The sequence below is a fragment of the Piliocolobus tephrosceles genome, chromosome 16 (genome assembly GCF_002776525.5).
Source record: "Piliocolobus tephrosceles isolate RC106 chromosome 16, ASM277652v3, whole genome shotgun sequence".
Lineage (NCBI taxonomy): Eukaryota > Metazoa > Chordata > Mammalia > Primates > Cercopithecidae > Piliocolobus > Piliocolobus tephrosceles.
Window position 1 is genome coordinate 53,255,073 of NC_045449.1, and position 17,797 is coordinate 53,272,869.

Consider the following 17,797-nt stretch of genomic DNA (forward strand, 5'->3'; position numbering starts at 1 on the left):
TTTAACATTTCTAGCATGAGTTAAACTATAATGTACTGATGAAATTTAATTGAAATATCCTTGACTAGAAACACTGATTTTTAAATGTTAGTGTTTTTCTTAGTTTTAGAAATTCTGGTATTAAAAAAAAAAAGAGTGTAATCATACCACATAAATTTTCTTTAGATGATGTGCAGAAGAAACTGATTGGGAATGCAGGAGTAACTGTAGGGAGAAACATTTTGATCACTGATACGCCTTAGAACTACCCAAATGAATTACATTGAGGGTAGTCAAATAAAATAGATCATCTCACCACAGTCACTGCATAGAAAGTGGTTAAGTTTAACATAAGACATGTTGGATGTTATAAAAACAAATACTGTACTGAATCTAGTCTCAGGAAAAAAATAAATTACTTTGTTGAAAACATATGGTTTCATTTTTCTAAATTTATATTAGTTTCTAACCTTCAGAGTCACTCATATCAGAAAGTTTAATGAATTTAAGAACTTATACTAAGTTTTCGATTTCACTATTAACACACAAGTAATAATGTTGGTTTATAAATCAATGCCATTCAGATATCCATGGATCTAACCTGATCTCCTTCAAAGATGAAATTTTTGCTCTATCTTTATGCTAATCCAGGTAAACCAGAATAAAAATTTTAGGGAAGCTTTTACATGATACTGGTCAGAAATGAAATACCAGTCCATTAATCAGAACCAAACACTTAACAAAATTATTTTAAATATTGTTAATCATATCACCCAATAGATCATTTTTAAATTAGTTGATGTCCCTTTCAATGGCATATCCTCTAACAGATGGTTCTTATGTACTTGTATTTCTGAATTACAACCTATGAAAACATTGTACTTCTGAATTACAACCTATGAAAACATTACAAAACTTGTACAAAATTTGCAGTGAAACTGATAAAACTGATGCTTCCACCATTTCTAATCCAAAAGAACTTGGTGTACTCATTCTTTTTAATGGAAAAAGCAAAATTACCTTGAGTTGTTATCAGTGTCCTTCTCACTTGAATAATCTGCTACTATAAAGTTTTAGAGAGTTGAGAATTTATGCCTGAAATCCAAAATCTGGCCTAAAACTCAGTCTTACCATAGAAGATATGGTTGTTTAAAATTTGTCCTTTGCAGCTGGGCGCAGTGGTTCACGCCTGTAATCCCAACACTTTGGGAGGCTGAGGCGGGTGGATCACGAGGTCAGGAGATTGAGACCATCCTGGCTAACACGGTGAAACCCCATCTCTACTAAAAATACAAAAAATTAGCTGGGTGTGGTGGTGCTCGCCTGTAGTCTCAGCTACTTGGGAGGCTGAGGCAGGAGAATCGCTTGAACCTGCAAGGTGGAGGTTGCAGTGAGCCAAGATGGCGCCACTGCACTCCAGATTGGTTGACAGAGTGATCTGTCTCAAAAAACAAACAAACAAAAAAATTTGCCCTTTGCAATACTGAACATTTTAGACGTAAAGGATTTATTAGCACCTGAGTCAAGTGGATAACTAAACTCAAAGCCTAATGAGTTGATCCTCTTTTTTCTGTTTAAGCATTAGTTTGAGAGTATACTTAACTGTGACATACATAGTAGAGTCCCAGAAGAAAGAACTGACTACTAACAAATTGAAACAAGTACCCTTCAGGGGACTGTGGATATAACCTGACTACTTCAGTGACAAAAATCAAGGTGAGAACAACCCAAAATCCCAAAATAAGGATTACTAAATTAAAATAGGCTCTATCATACCCTATCGCTACCACCACATAAAGGACTAAGACTTCAAAGGACTTCAAAGCCAGTTTCCTGATGTTCCAAAAAACATGCTAATCTTTCTGATCTAATTCCTACTTCACAAAAAGGAAAACTGAGAATTTATGGATTCCAGGAAGAGATTCCATTAGTGGAATATAAGTTATAGGGCTAATCAAAACAAAGCATAAAATAAAAATCATCGCATTCCTAAGTAACTATTCACACATATTTCATTTCCATGGGTAAGTAGAAGGAATCAAAATAAGTCAGAAGACAGCAATTTAAATAAGATTTATTTTTTTTAAAGGTGGTTATTTTTATTTGTTGCAATGCCACGGTTATAGGAGTGTATAAAGAGGTAACATCTCCTTTTCCTTAACCATGCTTTTTTTTTTAACCTTCTGCACAAAGGTAAAAGTTTTTGTTAATCTCATAGTTAATGGTATAAAACAGAGATTGGCAAACTTTTCCTCCAACAGGCCAGGTAGTAAATATTTTAGGTTTTACAGACCACATATTTTTTCTTTTATAACTCTTTAAAAATGTAAAAATCAGCCAGGCACGGTGGCTCACGCCTGTAATCCCAGCACTTTGGGAGGCCAAGGCGGGTGGATCACGAGATCAGGAGATCGAGACCATCCTGGCTAACACAGTGAAACCCCGTCTCTACTACATATACAAAAACATTAGCCGGGTATGGTGGCGGGCGCCTGTAGTCCCAACTATTTGGGAGGCTGAGGCAGGAGAATGGCGTGAACCAGGGAGGCGGAGCTTGCAGTGAGCTGAGATTGCGCCACTGCACTCCAGCCTGGATGACAGAGCAAAACTCTGTCTCAAAAAAAAAAAAAAAAAAAAATGTAAAAATCATTTTTAGTTTGCACCATACAAAAACAGACTGGGCCAAATTCGGCCCGTGGGCAGTAGTTTGCCAACCCCTGGTATAAACTATCTACTTTGTCTTGTCAGAGAGATTGCCGTCTTTAGCTTCTAGACAATCTGCTGCCTGAAGTCAAGTAGAGAAGGGCCTTGTTTACAATTTAATGTGGTTTGTGACAGAAGTAGAAATGGAGAGCTTCTGCTCACTTTTGATTCTCCCAGTTTTTCCATTCACTCATTCATTCAATAAATTTGTTGAGCACCTACTATGTACACTCTTAAATATCTTGGTGTTAGCAGAGATTTCCAGTGTTTCTTCCTTAAAAGGGTGATTTCTCCAGTTTCTCTAAACCAGGAATTATAATTTCTTAATACTCATGTTTTAGGGAAAAATCAGGATTAAAATATCTACCAGCACTCAAGAGGATACATGATTATACAAAATGAATCTAGCCAACAATGATATCCTTGCACCCAATAGTGACACAGCCTAGATGAGGGAAAACATGTAACTATCTCTATTTTAAAAGATACCTCTTTTCCTCCCATAGGCTGAAACTTAAAAAAAAAAAAAAAAATCAGATCTAAAACACCCGCCAAATAATTTCTTCCCATTTTCCTAGTTTTGCTGCCATGTTAACATAAAATCTGGATCCAGGTAGGGCTCTTCATTAGCTTTCTATTTCAGCCATAAAACAATACTACACTTAACAGCTGAATACTGCCTCCAAAGCAATGTGCATGCCCACATTTTATCTCAGGGAGGGATTGATTATGTTTCTGCTCCTTCAGGATGAAAACTGTTAGCTTTATGAATCCTCCTGCTATTTATCCAAGGTGAGGGAAGACTTTTTAAAGTGGCCAAAAGGAGCACAGGACTTCAGTATTAAAATATAAAGGTGGCCCCCATTCCAGATCTTTGGTACAGTCATCAACTATAATAATCTGATTGCCCACCCCACCAAAACATAGCACATTTTGTAATTAGAAGTGATTGTGATTTTCCTTTTGACCATGTAAACAATAGGGGAAATGCCTTGGAAAACTACTTTGCAATACACTCTCATTTCTCTTAAATACACAACCAGTTCTCCCTTTGATAATAAGTTCATGGAGGGGAAGAATAGAGTAGGCCAAGGTTATCGCTTTCGCTCCCCTCTCTGTGTCCTTTTCTTTTCCTTTTCCTTGCGCTCCTGCTTGGCTAGTTTGTCTCTCTCCCTCTGCAGCTTGTCCTGTTCCTTCTTCCTTTGGGACTCATCCCGAAGTGAGTCTCGCTCCAGTTTTCGGGCATTAAGGACATCTTCCACATTGGTGTTTCGGAATAGAACTACAGGTAAGTTAAGGGATTAGGGTACAGATCACACAGATCACATCTGCTGTCTTTCTTCATTATACTTACCCTCTCTCCACCTGCTGAGTCCTGAATGGTCTTTACCTATTCCTAGTCTTTTTAAAAAAACCCTTATGTTTATCCTTGGTCTAACAGAGAAATCCTAAAGTTATATTACAAAAGTTTTGAAATGTTCTTTGGAATAAAACTCTTATTCAGATTTATCTAAATCTGAATTTTAAAATATTTTATCAAAGACACAAAAAATTAAGAAAACAAAATATTTCATCAAATGAAATTTCATTCTAGAATAAGTACTTTTATCATTCAATGGCAGAATATTAGAGAATCAAGGCTAGTTTTGGTGAACAGAGTAGTAATGTAACTGGCTAAATGTTTATGTACTTGGCACTGTTAAAATGCCTGAAAAGAGTTAAATAAGATGTTTAACCTTATTAAACTTTATCAATTTGCTTTTGTTCCTAGACTACTAAAGCTGAAGTGAAAACCACATTCTAATAACCATAAACACTGAATTTATGAGCTATAGAAAATGAGTTTAGGCTAGGCGCAGTGGCTCACACCTGTAATCCCAGCACTTTGGGAGGCTGAGGCAGGTAGATCATGAGGTCAGGAGATCGAGACCATCCTGGCCAACAGGTCTCTACTAAAAACACAAAAAATTAGCCAGGCATGGTGGCATACATCTGTAGTCCCAGCTACTCGGGAGGCTAAGGCAGAATCGCTTGAACCTGAGAGGCGGAGGTTGCAATGAGCCGAGATCACACCACTGCACTCCAACCTGGTGACAGAGTGAGACTCCGTCTCAAAAAAAAAAAAAAAAAAGAAAAAAGAAAATGAGTTTAACAATAGTCATCAACTATAATAATCTGATTGCCCACACCACCAAAACATGGCACATTTTGTAACTAGAAGTGATTGGGATTTTCCTTTTGACCATGTAAACAATAGGGGAAATGCCAAAAACTTTACCCTTTATTTCTTAAAACTTTAAAAACAAAACCTGTTAATACCAGATAAGGTTTTCTCCTAAGTAGCTAGGAGTACAGATGTGTACCACAAATCCTGGCTAATTTTCAATATATATATTTTTTTCTTGTAGAGACAAGGTCTCACTATGCTGCCAGGCTGGTCTTGAACTCCTGGCCTCAAGTGATCCTCCCACCTCGGCCTCCCAAAGTGCTGGGATTATAAGTGTGAGCCCTTGTGCCCAGCCATCAGCACAAATGTTTCAGTATGTCCATATTTTTAGCTTAAAGTGTTTGGTGTTTGTGGGCCGGGTGCGGTGGCTCACGCCTGCAATCCCAGTACTTTGGGAGGCTGAGGTGGGCAGATCACAAGGTCAAGGAGATGAAGAATATCCTGGCTAACATGGCGAAACCTCGTCTCTACTAAAAATACAAAAATTAGCCAGTCATGGTGGTGCACACCTGTAGTCCCAGCTACTCAGGAGGCTGAGGCAGGAGAATCACTTTTTTAACCCAGGAAGCAGAGGCTGCAGTGAGCTGAGATCGCACCACTGCACTCCAGCCTGGGCAACAGAGCGAGACTCTGTCTCAAAAAAAAGAAAAAAAAAAAGTGTTTGGTGCTTGTATTATCTGACAAATCATAAGGTTTTTGAGGAAAAAGAGAAAATTTCAACATTATTTTATTATTTTTTGAGACACAGTCTCACTCCCATATCCCAGGCCAGAGTGCAAGATCTTGGCTCACTGCAGCCTTGACTTCCTGGGCTCAGGTGATTCTCCCAACTCAGCCTCAGGCACGTGCCACCACACCTGGCTAATGTTTTGTATTTTTATTTTAAGTAGAGACAGGGTTTCGCCATGTTGCCCAGGCTGGTCTCGAACTCCTGGGCTCAAACGATCTACCCGTCTCGGCTTCCTAAAGTGCCAGGACTACAGATGTAAGCCATCATGCCTGACCTCAATATTATTTTAATTTTCTCCATAATGCTGGGCAACTCAGAGCTATATACAGGAAGTACAGATTTTTATTTTCCCTTAGAAATCCTTCCTCCAAACTAATCCCTTTACAGTATTTGTTAACGTGTTTTCTCAGTTCTTGCTAAACTGACTATCTAGGGCTGTCCTAGGAATGGGGCTTCCAATGTTAGCATGACATGTGTTCTTGAAGGTAAAGGGGAGCTGCCAGCAATGACTGCAAAATAAAAACTGATCTCAAGAGGACTCTATGGAGAAACACATGGGGAGGGACCCAGAAGGATACGTTTGTCAGAACCAATGTTCATTGTGGTAGCACCTGAATCATCCTTCTCATCTGCTTCAGTAAGTGATGTTAAGGAAAGTCAGATGGAAAACAACAGTTGGCACATCCCAACCTAACATTAGAAAACATTCAATAGACTGGTAAGTAGGAAAAGCACACTGAATGGAGGGAGCACATTCTCAGGGATGGCGATAAACCCAGGAGATTCATCTTTGGAAACCTCAACTTAGGAAAGATTGATGTATCTTCCATAAGGTTCTTTTCTTGGAGGCTGAAAAGAAACTTAAGTGGTCTGGGTGGATTGCCACATTACCTGGAAGCCAGATGACCTCTAAACAGTGGTTCTCAAAGTGTGGTTCACAAAACCCCCAGGAATGTATTAGAAATACACATTCTTGGGACCTATGCCAAACCTACTAAATTATGGGTGAAACCCAGCAATCTGTTTTAACAAGTCCTCCAGGAGAACCACTGCTTTAAAATTTCTTTTCTAGCCCAAGATGAGAAATTATGTCACTAGAACCATAGATCTGCCAATGCTGGCAAGAAAACTCGTAAGAAAAAAGCAGAAGAGAGGCTGGGCATGGTGGCTCACGCTTGTAATCCCAGCACTTTGGGAGGGTGAGGCAGGCAGATCATGAGGTCAGGAGATTGAGACCAGCTTGGCTAACATGGTGAAACCCTGTCTCTACTAAAAATACGAAAAATTAGCTGTGTGTGGTGGCACGTGCCTATAGTCCCAGCTACTCTGGAGGCTGAGGCAGGAGAATGGCTTGAACTCGGGAGGTAGAGGTTGCAATGAGCCAAGATTGTGCCACTGCACTCCAGCCTAGGTGACAGAGTGAGACTCCATCTCAAAAAAGATAAAAATAAAATAAAATAAAAATAAATAAATAAAAAGAGAGAAACTGGCTCCAAAGAGCCCAAGAATTCTTTCCTAAACTAGTGATTACACAGCTGACACTTCTGGTATGATGCCTGCTGCATAATATGCCACATACTTCAAGTAGGCTCAGTAAGCAAAGCATTTCCTAAATAAGTAGGAAATTCACAGGGAACTAAACCTGCCCCTACTGGCAACACTTTCTTTTTGCACAGTTCCCAAATTCCAGATTTATTCTGGTATTGCTTTGGGGGTTCAGCCTTACTTTTAACTACCTGGTCACATAGAAAAGATTCAAACTGCTCTAAATTTAGAGAATCTTTCACCCAAAAATACCCAGGTTCTAGTCCTGGTTTTGCCACTAGTCTTCTGAATGCCTCTGATCACCCATTCATCTGTTGGTGTCTCAGTTCCCTTAATGACTGGGAAAGAACATAAAGATGGATTATACTACACTGTATAGAAAAGTATTATATGAATATAAAGAATTACAGCTATATTGTATTTTCTGAAAGCACAATATAAATGAACTATTAAGACATTATTTGTTTTACACCACAGTTTTCAGGAATATATTGATTATGTGTTGAAAAATGTAAGTCCAGTATTAATTAATCCAGTATCACTCCACACATCCACAAAGGGCCATAGATTACTGCCATTTTAGAGGGGAAAATTAAGCTACAGAGGAGGATTAGCAACTTGCCAAAGGTCACTGTAAACCCACAAATATGTCTGGCTTGAGCTTTAGGGAACAGTACCGAGACTCCAGAAAGGATATTCCTCTTCATCTGTCACATCAGCATATTGGGCCAGCAGGGCAGCTTTTCTCTGCTTCTCCTCTTCTGACACCATCCTTGGCTTTACCACAATTTGTGCCTGCTTCTCAATTAGGGTGGCAATGGCCTGTACTTCATCTGGGAGGTGGTGGAAGGAAGGAAGAACAAGGATGTGTGAGAGAGAACAAGTTCACTGAACCACTAGTCCACACAGGCAGCACTTTTACTAAAGACATTGGTATCTGCTGCCTCCTTAGAGCCCGGCAGTTCAAAGGACATGGCTCAGGGCCATTGAGAAGGGAAAGGAAAGGCCATGCAGGCCAAGCTTTGTATCCATCTTCAATCAAAGCAGCCCTGATTTTACTTGTTTTATATACTGAAGTTCTGCTGCCTTAAAAAAAAAAAGGTTGAAAAGCACTGCATTAGAACCACAGAAAACTAAGCCTCTAAACACTCAACTTCCTCCCCTGGCATCTCAAAAACCTAAGCAGGAATCTAAAATCAACTTAAGCTGGTCTCATTTATGTTTCTGATTATGCCAGATAGAATTCTTAGATTAAGAATATTTTGCCATACCAAAAAATAAAATCAACTAGTAAGTTCTCCATTCTCAAGAAAAGGAAGCAATGGTGTAAAATAGTAGTTCTCACCCTTGGCTGCACATTAGAATCACCTATAGGAGCTTTTAAAAAATACAAATGCCTGGGCCCCAACCCAGGTACATTAAGTGATTCTAATATACAGCCAACAGTGTACAGAGTTCAGAACTGAGAACCAACAGTGTACAGAGTTCAGAATCTTTCCAAATTTGGCTTTTATGTTTTGAGTTTTCTGTAGCTAACCTACCATCCTAGTGGTGAGTATATTCGCCCATTTCTTTTCCATTTTAAAGGATAAAGTGTTTAGCTGAATAAAGCCAAATACCAACCATAATTTGTGTTATGAAATGACAACATGAGGCAGGGTGCAGTAGCTCACGCCTGTAATCTCAGCACTTTGGGAGGCTGAGGTGGGCGGATCACATGAGGTCAGGAGTTCAAGACCAGCCTGGTCAACATGGTGAAACCCCATCTCTACTAAAAACACAAAATTTAGCCAGGCATGGTGGCATGAGCCTGTAGTCCCAGGTACTCATGAGGCTGAGGCATGAGAATCGCTTGAACCTGGGAGGCAGCAGTTACAGTGAACCGAGATTACACCACTGCACTCCAGCCTGGGTGACACAGCAAGACTCTGTCTCAAAAAAAGAGACAACATGAAAAAAGTAGGAAGTGGTAAAAATATAGTTGACTCTATACCTGCAATGCAAATCTACAAGAAGCAGTGGAAAGAAGATGAAAAAGAAAAAGTGAAAAAATATAATGAAGATAACTGTGGTCAGTTGAAATGGAAAAATACAAAAAAAGAAAAGGAAACCAGTGTTCGGTAAAGAGTTAACACAGGCTGCTGGGTGTTTGCCAGTGTGCACTATCTTTGGGAAAATGAGCATCCAAGGGGAAAATGAAAATATCTCTCCCTAACAGCTATACAGTCAAGGCTGCCGGAAAATGCTCTGGAGGTTAAACATAGAAACTCTGACTCTACCTTCTTTTTTCACTTTGGTGACAACATTCTGTGTTTCTGACCATCGTTCCACAATCTCCTTGCAGATATTAAGGAGGGAATCTTCTTCCTAGTTGGAAAAGCAGACCAATTAATTTCCTAAGGGAGCCCTCAAAAACAGTGACAACCTCAAAAAAGCCTACGAAGAAAGCACAGCTCTCCTTGCTGTGAAATTATGGAACAATCTGGGAGCCACAATAGAGTATATTTCTTTTCTGAGGCTCTGGACACAGAATTAATCCTGCTTGTGTGTCCCAGAACCCACACCTCCTACATGAAGAACAGCCACTCCATCCTGATAAGCTCCAAGGGAAGATTCATACCAACTCAGGGCAGCCTTCCTTATTCTCTGTTAAAATATTTTATTTATTTTATTTTTAATTGACAAATAATAACTATATATTACATATATAGGTAGGGTACCCTGCGATGTCTCAATATATGTTCACATTGTAGAATAATTAAACCAAGCTAACTAACAGATCTATTACCTCACATATTTCTCATTTTTTTGGTGATGAAAACATTTAAGGCTGGGTGCAGTGGCTCACACCTGTAATCCCAGCACTTTGGGAGGCTGAGGAGGGTGGATCACTTGAAGCTGGGAGTTTGAGACCAGCCTGGCCAACGTGGTGAAACCCCGTTTCTACTAAAAATACAAAAATTAGCCGGGTGTGGTGGCACACGCCTGTTATCACAATACTCGGGAGGCTGAGGCACAAGAATAACTTGAACCCAGGAGGCAGAGGTTGTAGTGAGCTGAGATCGTGCTACTGCACTCCAGCCTGGGAGACAGAGTGAAACTCCGTCTCAAAAAAAAAGAAAGAAAACATTTAAAATGTACTCTTTTAGTAATTTTGAAGTATACAATGCATTATTTTTTATTTATTTTATTACTTTTTAGAGACAAGGTCTCACTCTGTTACCCAGGTTGGAGTACAGTGGTGCAATCACAGCTCACTGTAACCTCAAACTCGTGGGCTCAAGCAATCCTCCTGCCTCAGACTCTCAGGTAGCTAGGATTGCAAGCATGTGCTACCACACCTGGCTAATTGAGTCTCTGTTTGTTGTTTTTTTTAAGAGATGGGGTCTCACTATCTTACCCAGGCTGGTCTCCAACTCCTGACCTCAAGCAATCCTCCCATCTTGGCCCCCCAAAGTGTTGGGATTACAGGCCTGAGCCACCATATCCAGCCGATTATTACTTATTATACTCACCATTCTATGCAACAGATCACTAAAGTATATTCCTTCTGTCTAACTGCAATTTTGTATCCTTTGATCAACAATCTTCCCTTTTCCCATCCACCTCCAATTCTTGTGGAGCAAAAACCTGTTCCCTAAGTCAAAACTCCTCTGTGAAATATTCCTTGGCTGATGTATACAATTCAGAACATTCCCTAAGGTTATCAATGTTCATGCTAGATCATATCCATTAGCTTGCTGACATATAATAAAGAGGAGATACATGAGGAAATGGTCTCTTGTCCAGCCTTCCCACTGTCCATTTTAGAGAAGCATACATATTCTGCGTACCAACCAATCTCCCTCCTCAGCATGGTATAACAAAAATCTTGTCTTTAGTGTTAGAGATACTTAAGTTCAGATCCCGGATCTGTGAGGAAGTTTCTTAACTTTGTGATCTTCACATTCTCCCAGGATTTTACTGAGGATAAATGAAAATGTATATATATGCCTACCCTACTTGTCAAAGAACAGGCATCTAATAAACACGAGCACTTCCCTCCGTCTTCATTATGGCTGCATTCCCCACCTTCACGTTCTACCTCTCAGGGCAAGCTGTCAGCATTCAAATGTATTAAGCACCTACCGTATGCCAGGCACTGTTCTAAAAGCTTTACAAGAGAACTCTAAATTCTTAAAATAATGCCATTAAATTTTACTCTCAATTTACAGAAGAGGAAACCAAAGCACAGGGGTTAATTACCTTGCCCAAGGTCTTACAAGTAATAATGGATTAAACACAATTTGAACCCCAGCAGTTTGGCTTAGAGCCCATGTTCTTTTTTTTTTTTTTTTTTTTTTTGTGATGGAGTCTCACTCTGTTGCCCAGGCTGGAGCTCAGTGGCGCGATCTTGGTTCAATGCAAGCTCTGCCTCCCAGGTTCACGCCATTATCCTGCCTCAGCCTTCTGAACAGTTGGGACTACAGGTGCCCACCACCATGCCCAGCTAATTTTTTGTATTTTCAGTACGGACAGGGTTTCACCATGTTAGCCAGGATGGTCTTGATCTCCTGACCTCGTGATCCGCCCGCCTTGCCCTCCCAAAGTGCTGGGATTACAGGTGTGAGCCACCGCACCTGGCCAAGCCCATGTTCTTAACCATTATATATACCATCTCCCAAAGAAAAGTGGAGAGTCAGAACACAGACTTATTATGTATATCCTTATTTTGTACCCAACAAAGGATTTCTTCCTCTACGCTGCATCCTTTTAGCATATATGCTAGACACACAGAACTTACTTGGTCCAAAGTTTCAATAGTTCATGGGTTTCCCCCAAACCCCACCAGCAAGAAAAGCAAAGGAAGAGAAAAAGAAAAAAGGATGAGAAAGTGGTACCGCTCTTTTAAAATCCCCTACCAAAAGAAAAAGAATGGCAGGAAAAGGAGCAGCAGAGAGGCAAAAGAGAACAGGAACTCTTAGAGGACAAAGTGGTTTATTTCCTCAGTCTCCTCATCCAAACCAAAGTAGTTCAATCATCCATTCCTTCATTTACTTATACAGAAGGTGTCTGCTATGTTCAAGGCACTAAGAGGAAAGTTTATCCTACTTACAATACTCCTTTTTCCCTAGCACTTATCACTTTGTAACATACTATATAATTTACTAGTAATGCTTTTCCGTGCTAGAATGTAACCACATGAGGGCAGGAATTTCTATCTGTTTTATTCCTTGAAGTGCCCCAAGCACTTAGGGCAGTGCCTGGCATACAGTAATCCATCAATAAAAATTTGATAAATCAATCAATCAACCAATACAAGTACTGTTGAAGAGAAAGATGATAGAAAGCTTTTGTTTACTGTTTTTTTGCTCCTAACTATATGCCACTGTTCTTGAATTTTACCTCAGATTATTGCTAACAAACTTCTTCATTCCTCATATTAAATCCTAGCCCAAGTCAAGCACAGAGGCTCACATCTGTAATCCCAGCACTTTGGGAGGCCAAGGCAGGAGGATCTCTTGAGTCCAGGAGCATAAGACCACCCTGGGTAACATGACAAAACCCTGTGTCTACAAAAAAAAAATTTTTTTTTAATTAGCCAGGCATGGCTGGGCATGGTGGCTCACGCCTATAGTCCCAGAACTTTGGAAGACTGAGGTGGGTGGATCACTTGAGGTCAGGAGTTTGAGACCAGCCTGGTCAACATGGTGAAACCTCATTTCTACAAAAATTAGCCAGGCATGGTGGTGTATGCCCGTAATCCCAGCTACTCGGGAGGCTGAGAATCACTTGAACCCAGGAGGAGAAGTTACAGTGAGCCGAGATCTTGCCACTGCACTCCAGCCTGGGTGACAGAGTGAGACTCTGTCTCAAAAAATAAAACATAAAACATAAAAAAAAAGTGAGCCAGGCATGATATGTGATGGCAGGTGCCTGTAGTCCTAGCAACTTGGGAGGCTGATGGGGGGGGCGGGGGCAGGGATTGCTTGAGTCCAGTCATTCAAGGGTACAGTGAGTTATAATCACATTACTATAACAGAGCGAGATTCTGTCTCTTAAAAAAGAAAAAAAGGAAAACTAATGTTTACCTTTATCAACAGAAACAGCTCCAAATAATGATGGACTGATCAAGAAGCTGGTACCAAGAAGCATCAAAGTTATTTCAACAGCTTCATGGAGTGTTTAGAAACTTCCCAGCCGTAAATAAAAACTAACTTAAATTGCTTGCCTCCTACTCTTTCCCCCTATAATCTGTAATGTTGTGGTCCAAAAAAAGAATTCATTCCACTGTCTTGTATTTCCAGTGAACTTCTGAGCTGCCTCACAAGCTGTGTTAAAGTTTTCCCATTTATAAGCCAATCTTGCCAGAAGAGGCTCTGGAACTCAAATGGGTTACTGCCAGAAGAATCTGGGACAGCTGCACTAGTGTTATGTTTCAACCATGTACCCAATCTATGAACTGCTTCCACCAAATGTGAGTGATTTTTTCCTAGCACTTGTTTCCACTTTCACGAAACACTTTTGGATTTGAAAATGTTTTCTGCCTTCTACCCTTTAAAAAAAAAAAATGAGGTATATATATGTATATTTATATCTATATATATTTATAGTAATTTTTTTTGAGAAAAAAAAATTGACAAGGTCTCACTCTATCACCCAAGCTGGAGTGCAGTGGCACAATCACAGCTCACTGCAGCCACAACCTCCTAGGCTCAAGTGATCCCCCCACTTCAGACTCCTGAGTAGCTGGGACTACAAGTATGCACCACCATACCCGGCTAATTTTTAAAATTCTTTTGTAGAGACAGGGTCTTGCTATGTTGCCCAGTCTGGTCTGGAAATCTTGGCCTCAAGCAATCCACCCGCCTCAGCCTCCCAAAGTGGTGAGATTACAAGCATGAGCCACTGTGCCCATCTCACAGTACATTTTGATTCTCTTTATTACTAGCCTCTCAAAATTCATTTTGAGAATAACAAAGAACCCATTTTCCTAACCTGTTCATTGTAATAAATGCCAGAGGATAAAGCCTTTGATGGACAGACAGGTGGCTCTCACAGTAGCAGTCAGGTATCCAGGATCTCCTCTAATCCATGAATGCAGAGACAACTCTAGCTTCTACAGCATTTAGTGATGATTCAAGTAAATTTTATTTTTAAGTTTGTATTTAAAAGGAAACAATTTGTTAGACAGCCAAAAGGGGCACCTGCAACTAATTTAATCTGTAATAACCAGTCTAATAAGTGTGTATGTTGGAGGTGTGGGAAGTGAAGATGAAGGCAGCAGAAACGATAGGTTGAAAAAGTGGACATCTGGGTGACTTACTATGTAAACATAGCTTAAAGTACACATTTCTGAATACCTTGCTTCTAATAGGCTAACGACTGAGTTTATCTCTCTTCGTTAAAGCTCTGATCTCTCTCATACTCTCCTTCCCACCACCAATGATTACTGTAAATACTGTAACGGATCAAGCACGACGTTTGCTTCAGTTCTGCGTGGGCATGAAAAGACTTCTACCACCAGCTTACCTTTTACGGACTCCTACATCCAAATAAGAATCAAAAGGGCACTTCCTGTAGGCTTTTGTCATGGGACGGCCCTGGGAACTGCCTTGTAATAGGCACAGACCTGCCAAGAGCATTTTAATACCCCCAGTGAACACTGTAAACGGATGGAAATGGAATTGGTCGTCAGATATTTATGATAACATTCCCATTATGACATCTCAATGCCTTCGGAAGAACGCTCCTGGGCTCACTCACAAGCATCGGAGAGGGCCTTGTCCCCAAGAATACGAGAAAGCCTTTCCTCTCTGTGTACCTGCAGCTTTCAGGCTTCCCACACCTGGTTGGGGAGCAACCTCCTTCCCCCGCCGCTCAGACAGCAGAGGAGTATACCTCTCCCAGGTGAGACCACTGAGCCTCTGGGATACCCGGTAGGGGACGGTGGGTGCAAAGTACTGACAGGTCCTCAGATGCTGGTCAGAGGCTGAAGGAATGTGTCCAGGCTACTCACCAGGAAAGCAGAGAGGATCCCCTGAAGAGCGTCCAGCTTCTCTTCTTCCTCCTCCTCCCGCAGGACACCCAAGATGTAGGCTCCGTAAACGGCTCGGTCCACTCCCAGTGCCTCCAACCGTCCGTCCAGCCAGGAGCCAAAGCCGCCGCCTCCGCCTCCGCCATCGCCTTCGCCAGGGGCTACCGCAGCCACTTCGCTGGGCGCCGCCATTTTGGGGTCAGGGTCCTGCCAGCCCCTGGGGCGCCTACCGCACTGCCTGACGGGCCGCGCCGCAGGTCCACTGCGCATGCCTGAAGAGGGAGCCCAGGGCCGTTTGTGCAGAGCGCATCCCAGGCGGCCGGTGCCGGCTGGCTTGAGAGTTTTGTGCTTTCTGGATGAAGCGAGTCTTCGCATACTTGCGGTCGCGTGATCTCACAAGATCCTTGGTGTGTGAGTATTCTTAATAAACTCATTCTACAGTTCGGGAAGTTGAGAGAGGTTCAGTAATTTGGTCAAAGTCACGCGGTTAATAACTACCCAGGACTGGAGCTCAGCGTGGATTCCAGCGCTTCCTCCATCCAACCGAGCTGCCTTCCCCGCGTACTCGGGGGATGCTGGCCGCCCACTCCCACACAGTTGTCTAGCAGGAACCTCCTGACCGCCCGGGATACCCTTGTCGCTACCGACGGCTACCACCTTCACCCCTACAAGCCCTTCCCCGTCAAAGTAAAGGTTGCAGAAAACCTTCCCTGATTCCATAGTAGGCACTCAGTAAATAAACAGTCAACCTCAAGTCATTTCTTCCACTCACTCATTGATTCAACGCATGCACGGGACTATTCTTTGGGAGCCTACCCCACCCTCTGCCAGGCACTGTGCCAAGAGCTTTTCATGCATTATCTCTTGTAATCCTCCCTACAGCCCTGTGGGGAGATGCTTTTATTGTCCACATTTTAAAGATAACGAGACAGGCCGGGCGCCATGGCTCAAGCCTGTAATCCCAGCAGTTTGGGAGGCCGAGGCGGGTGGAACACCAGAGGTCAGGAGTTCCAGACCAGCCTAGCCAACATGGTGAAACCCCGTCTCTAGTAAAAATACAAAAATAAGGCCGGGCGCGGTGCCTCACTCCCGTAATACTGGCACTTTGGAAGACCGAAGGGGGCGGCCCTCCTGAGGTCGGGACTTCGAGACCAGCCTGACCAAAATGGAGAAACCCCCTTCTCTACTAAAAATACAAAATTAGCCAGGCGTGGTGGCACATGCCTGTAATCCCAACTACCTGGGAGGCTGAGGCAGGAGAATCGCTTGAACCCAGGAGGCGGAGGTTGTGGCGAGCCGAGATCGTGTCATTGCACTCCAGCCTGGGCAACAAGAGTGAAACTCCATCTCAAAAAAAAAAAAAAAAAGAAAGAAAGAAAGCCAGGTGTGGTGGCGCGGGCCTGTAATCCCAGTTACTCCGAATCGCTTGAACCTGGAAGGCGGAAGTTGCAGTGAGCCAAGATCGCGCCACTGCACTCCAGCCTGAGCGACAGTGAGACTCTATCTCAACAAAACAAAACAAAACAGAACACTAAAGATAAGGAGACAGATACGGAGAGAGTCACACAACTAGAGGGCGCCCAATCAGTGGCAAGAACTCTTCTTTGGCAGAGGTATGAGAGCCTCAGCTGACGGCAAAACACCTGGCTCTGGGCTGGCATGAATTACCCAAGAATTTGGTTGGCTTTACCTGAAGTACAGAGGAAGCTGGCAAGGTCCTGGCTAACTCCTTCCTCAAATATGTACTGGGTACCTTCAGTATGGCATTGTTGCTGGCACTGAAAACACAAAAATGAATGTCACAAAATGTATGTCCTCAAGGGACATACATCAATCTTCAATCTAGTAGGAACAGACATGTTTAAAAAAATGATGACAATATAGTGATATAAATGTTTTAATGGAGCTTTATCTAGCGGAGGTTGCAGTAGGATTCCTAGAAGATTGAGTTAACTTTAGCTGTTGGAGTGGAGTTGGAAACTGGTGGGGAGAGGGTCGTAGGAAATCCAGGAAGGCTTCCTAATGGAGATGATGCTTGAACTTTCTTGAAGAATGGTAGGAGTTCTTTACGCAAAGGGACTGGAGGGAAAAAGGGGGCAGATCCAGATGCAGGGGAACAAAGGCTTGCTCAGGGGCCTCCAGAGAGTCATGTATGGCTTGAGCTACAGGGTTCAAATAGAAGGTACTCAGGGGATAACAACAAAAAAAGAAGGAAAGGAGTTTGTATACTTTGCAGAGGTCCTCTTACTGCAGAGGTCTACCCTTAGTGGCTTTGGGATTATGTAAATGAATGGACACTAAATGAATGGCACAGATACAAATGTAGAAATACAGCAGAGTGTGAATTTTAATCATGTGGTTTCTGTGTGCTCTCTGAGTTAGATAGAACGTGACACTAATGGAGTCAGAGGCCAGAGTCAGCCTCCAAAGGCTTGCCTCTTTTTCAAGTCCTCAGGTATTCTTTCTAATCTAGTAGCTGTCTTGCATGTGGGGTTTATCAGTTCACAGACCTGGGTGCCGTCGTGGCTCAAGGATCATAGTTGGTCAGTGCAGAGCCCCCAAACCAGAAAAATATCACAAAATTTTTTTTTTTAGA

General features: G+C 42.0%; 2 protein-coding genes across 7 annotated transcripts in view; one reads left to right on the top strand and one right to left on the bottom strand.

The window, feature by feature from the left end:
• Positions 1–2,611: 2,611 nt before the first annotated feature.
• Positions 2,612–16,023, bottom strand: CCDC43 (coiled-coil domain containing 43). Of its 3 annotated transcripts, XM_023191404.2 has the most exons (5): positions 15,184–16,023; positions 9,464–9,551; positions 7,882–8,017; positions 6,218–6,276; positions 2,612–3,964 (listed from the first exon to the last, which is right to left on the bottom strand). In XM_023191404.2, exons 1-5 carry the CDS (start codon positions 15,574–15,576, stop codon positions 3,777–3,779), a joined length of 864 nt encoding a protein of 287 aa, XP_023047172.1. In that variant the 5' UTR covers positions 15,577–16,023; the 3' UTR covers positions 2,612–3,776. The 3 variants fall into 3 exon arrangements, with proteins under 3 accessions (XP_023047172.1, XP_023047174.1, XP_023047173.1); XM_023191406.2 differs by lacking the exon at positions 6,218–6,276; XM_023191405.2 differs by lacking the exon at positions 2,612–3,964 and having other exon boundaries at positions 6,262–6,329; positions 7,862–8,017.
• The window catches only part of DBF4B (DBF4 zinc finger B), a 67,400-nt gene continuing 65,090 nt past the window's right edge, over positions 15,488–17,797 (top strand). For all 4 annotated transcript variants that reach the window (XM_023191399.1, XM_023191400.1, XM_023191401.1 and 1 more), the window contains exon 1: positions 15,488–15,612. The gene's annotated coding sequence lies outside the window, so the exon portion shown is untranslated. The remainder of the gene's footprint in view (positions 15,613–17,797) is intronic.

Coding starts and splice junctions, on each gene's coding strand:
- CCDC43 (XM_023191404.2), bottom strand. CDS start 15,576: ATGCGAAGACTCGCTTCATCCAGAAAGCACAAAACTCTCAAGCCAGCC. Junction 8,018..9,463: donor CACCAAAGTGAAAAAAGAAG/GTAGAGTCAGAG, acceptor ACCACCTCCCAG/ATGAAGTACAGGCCATTGCC. Junction 3,965..6,217: donor GAACATTGGTTCTGACAAAC/GTATCCTTCTGG, acceptor ACTTACCTGTAG/TTCTATTCCGAAACACCAAT.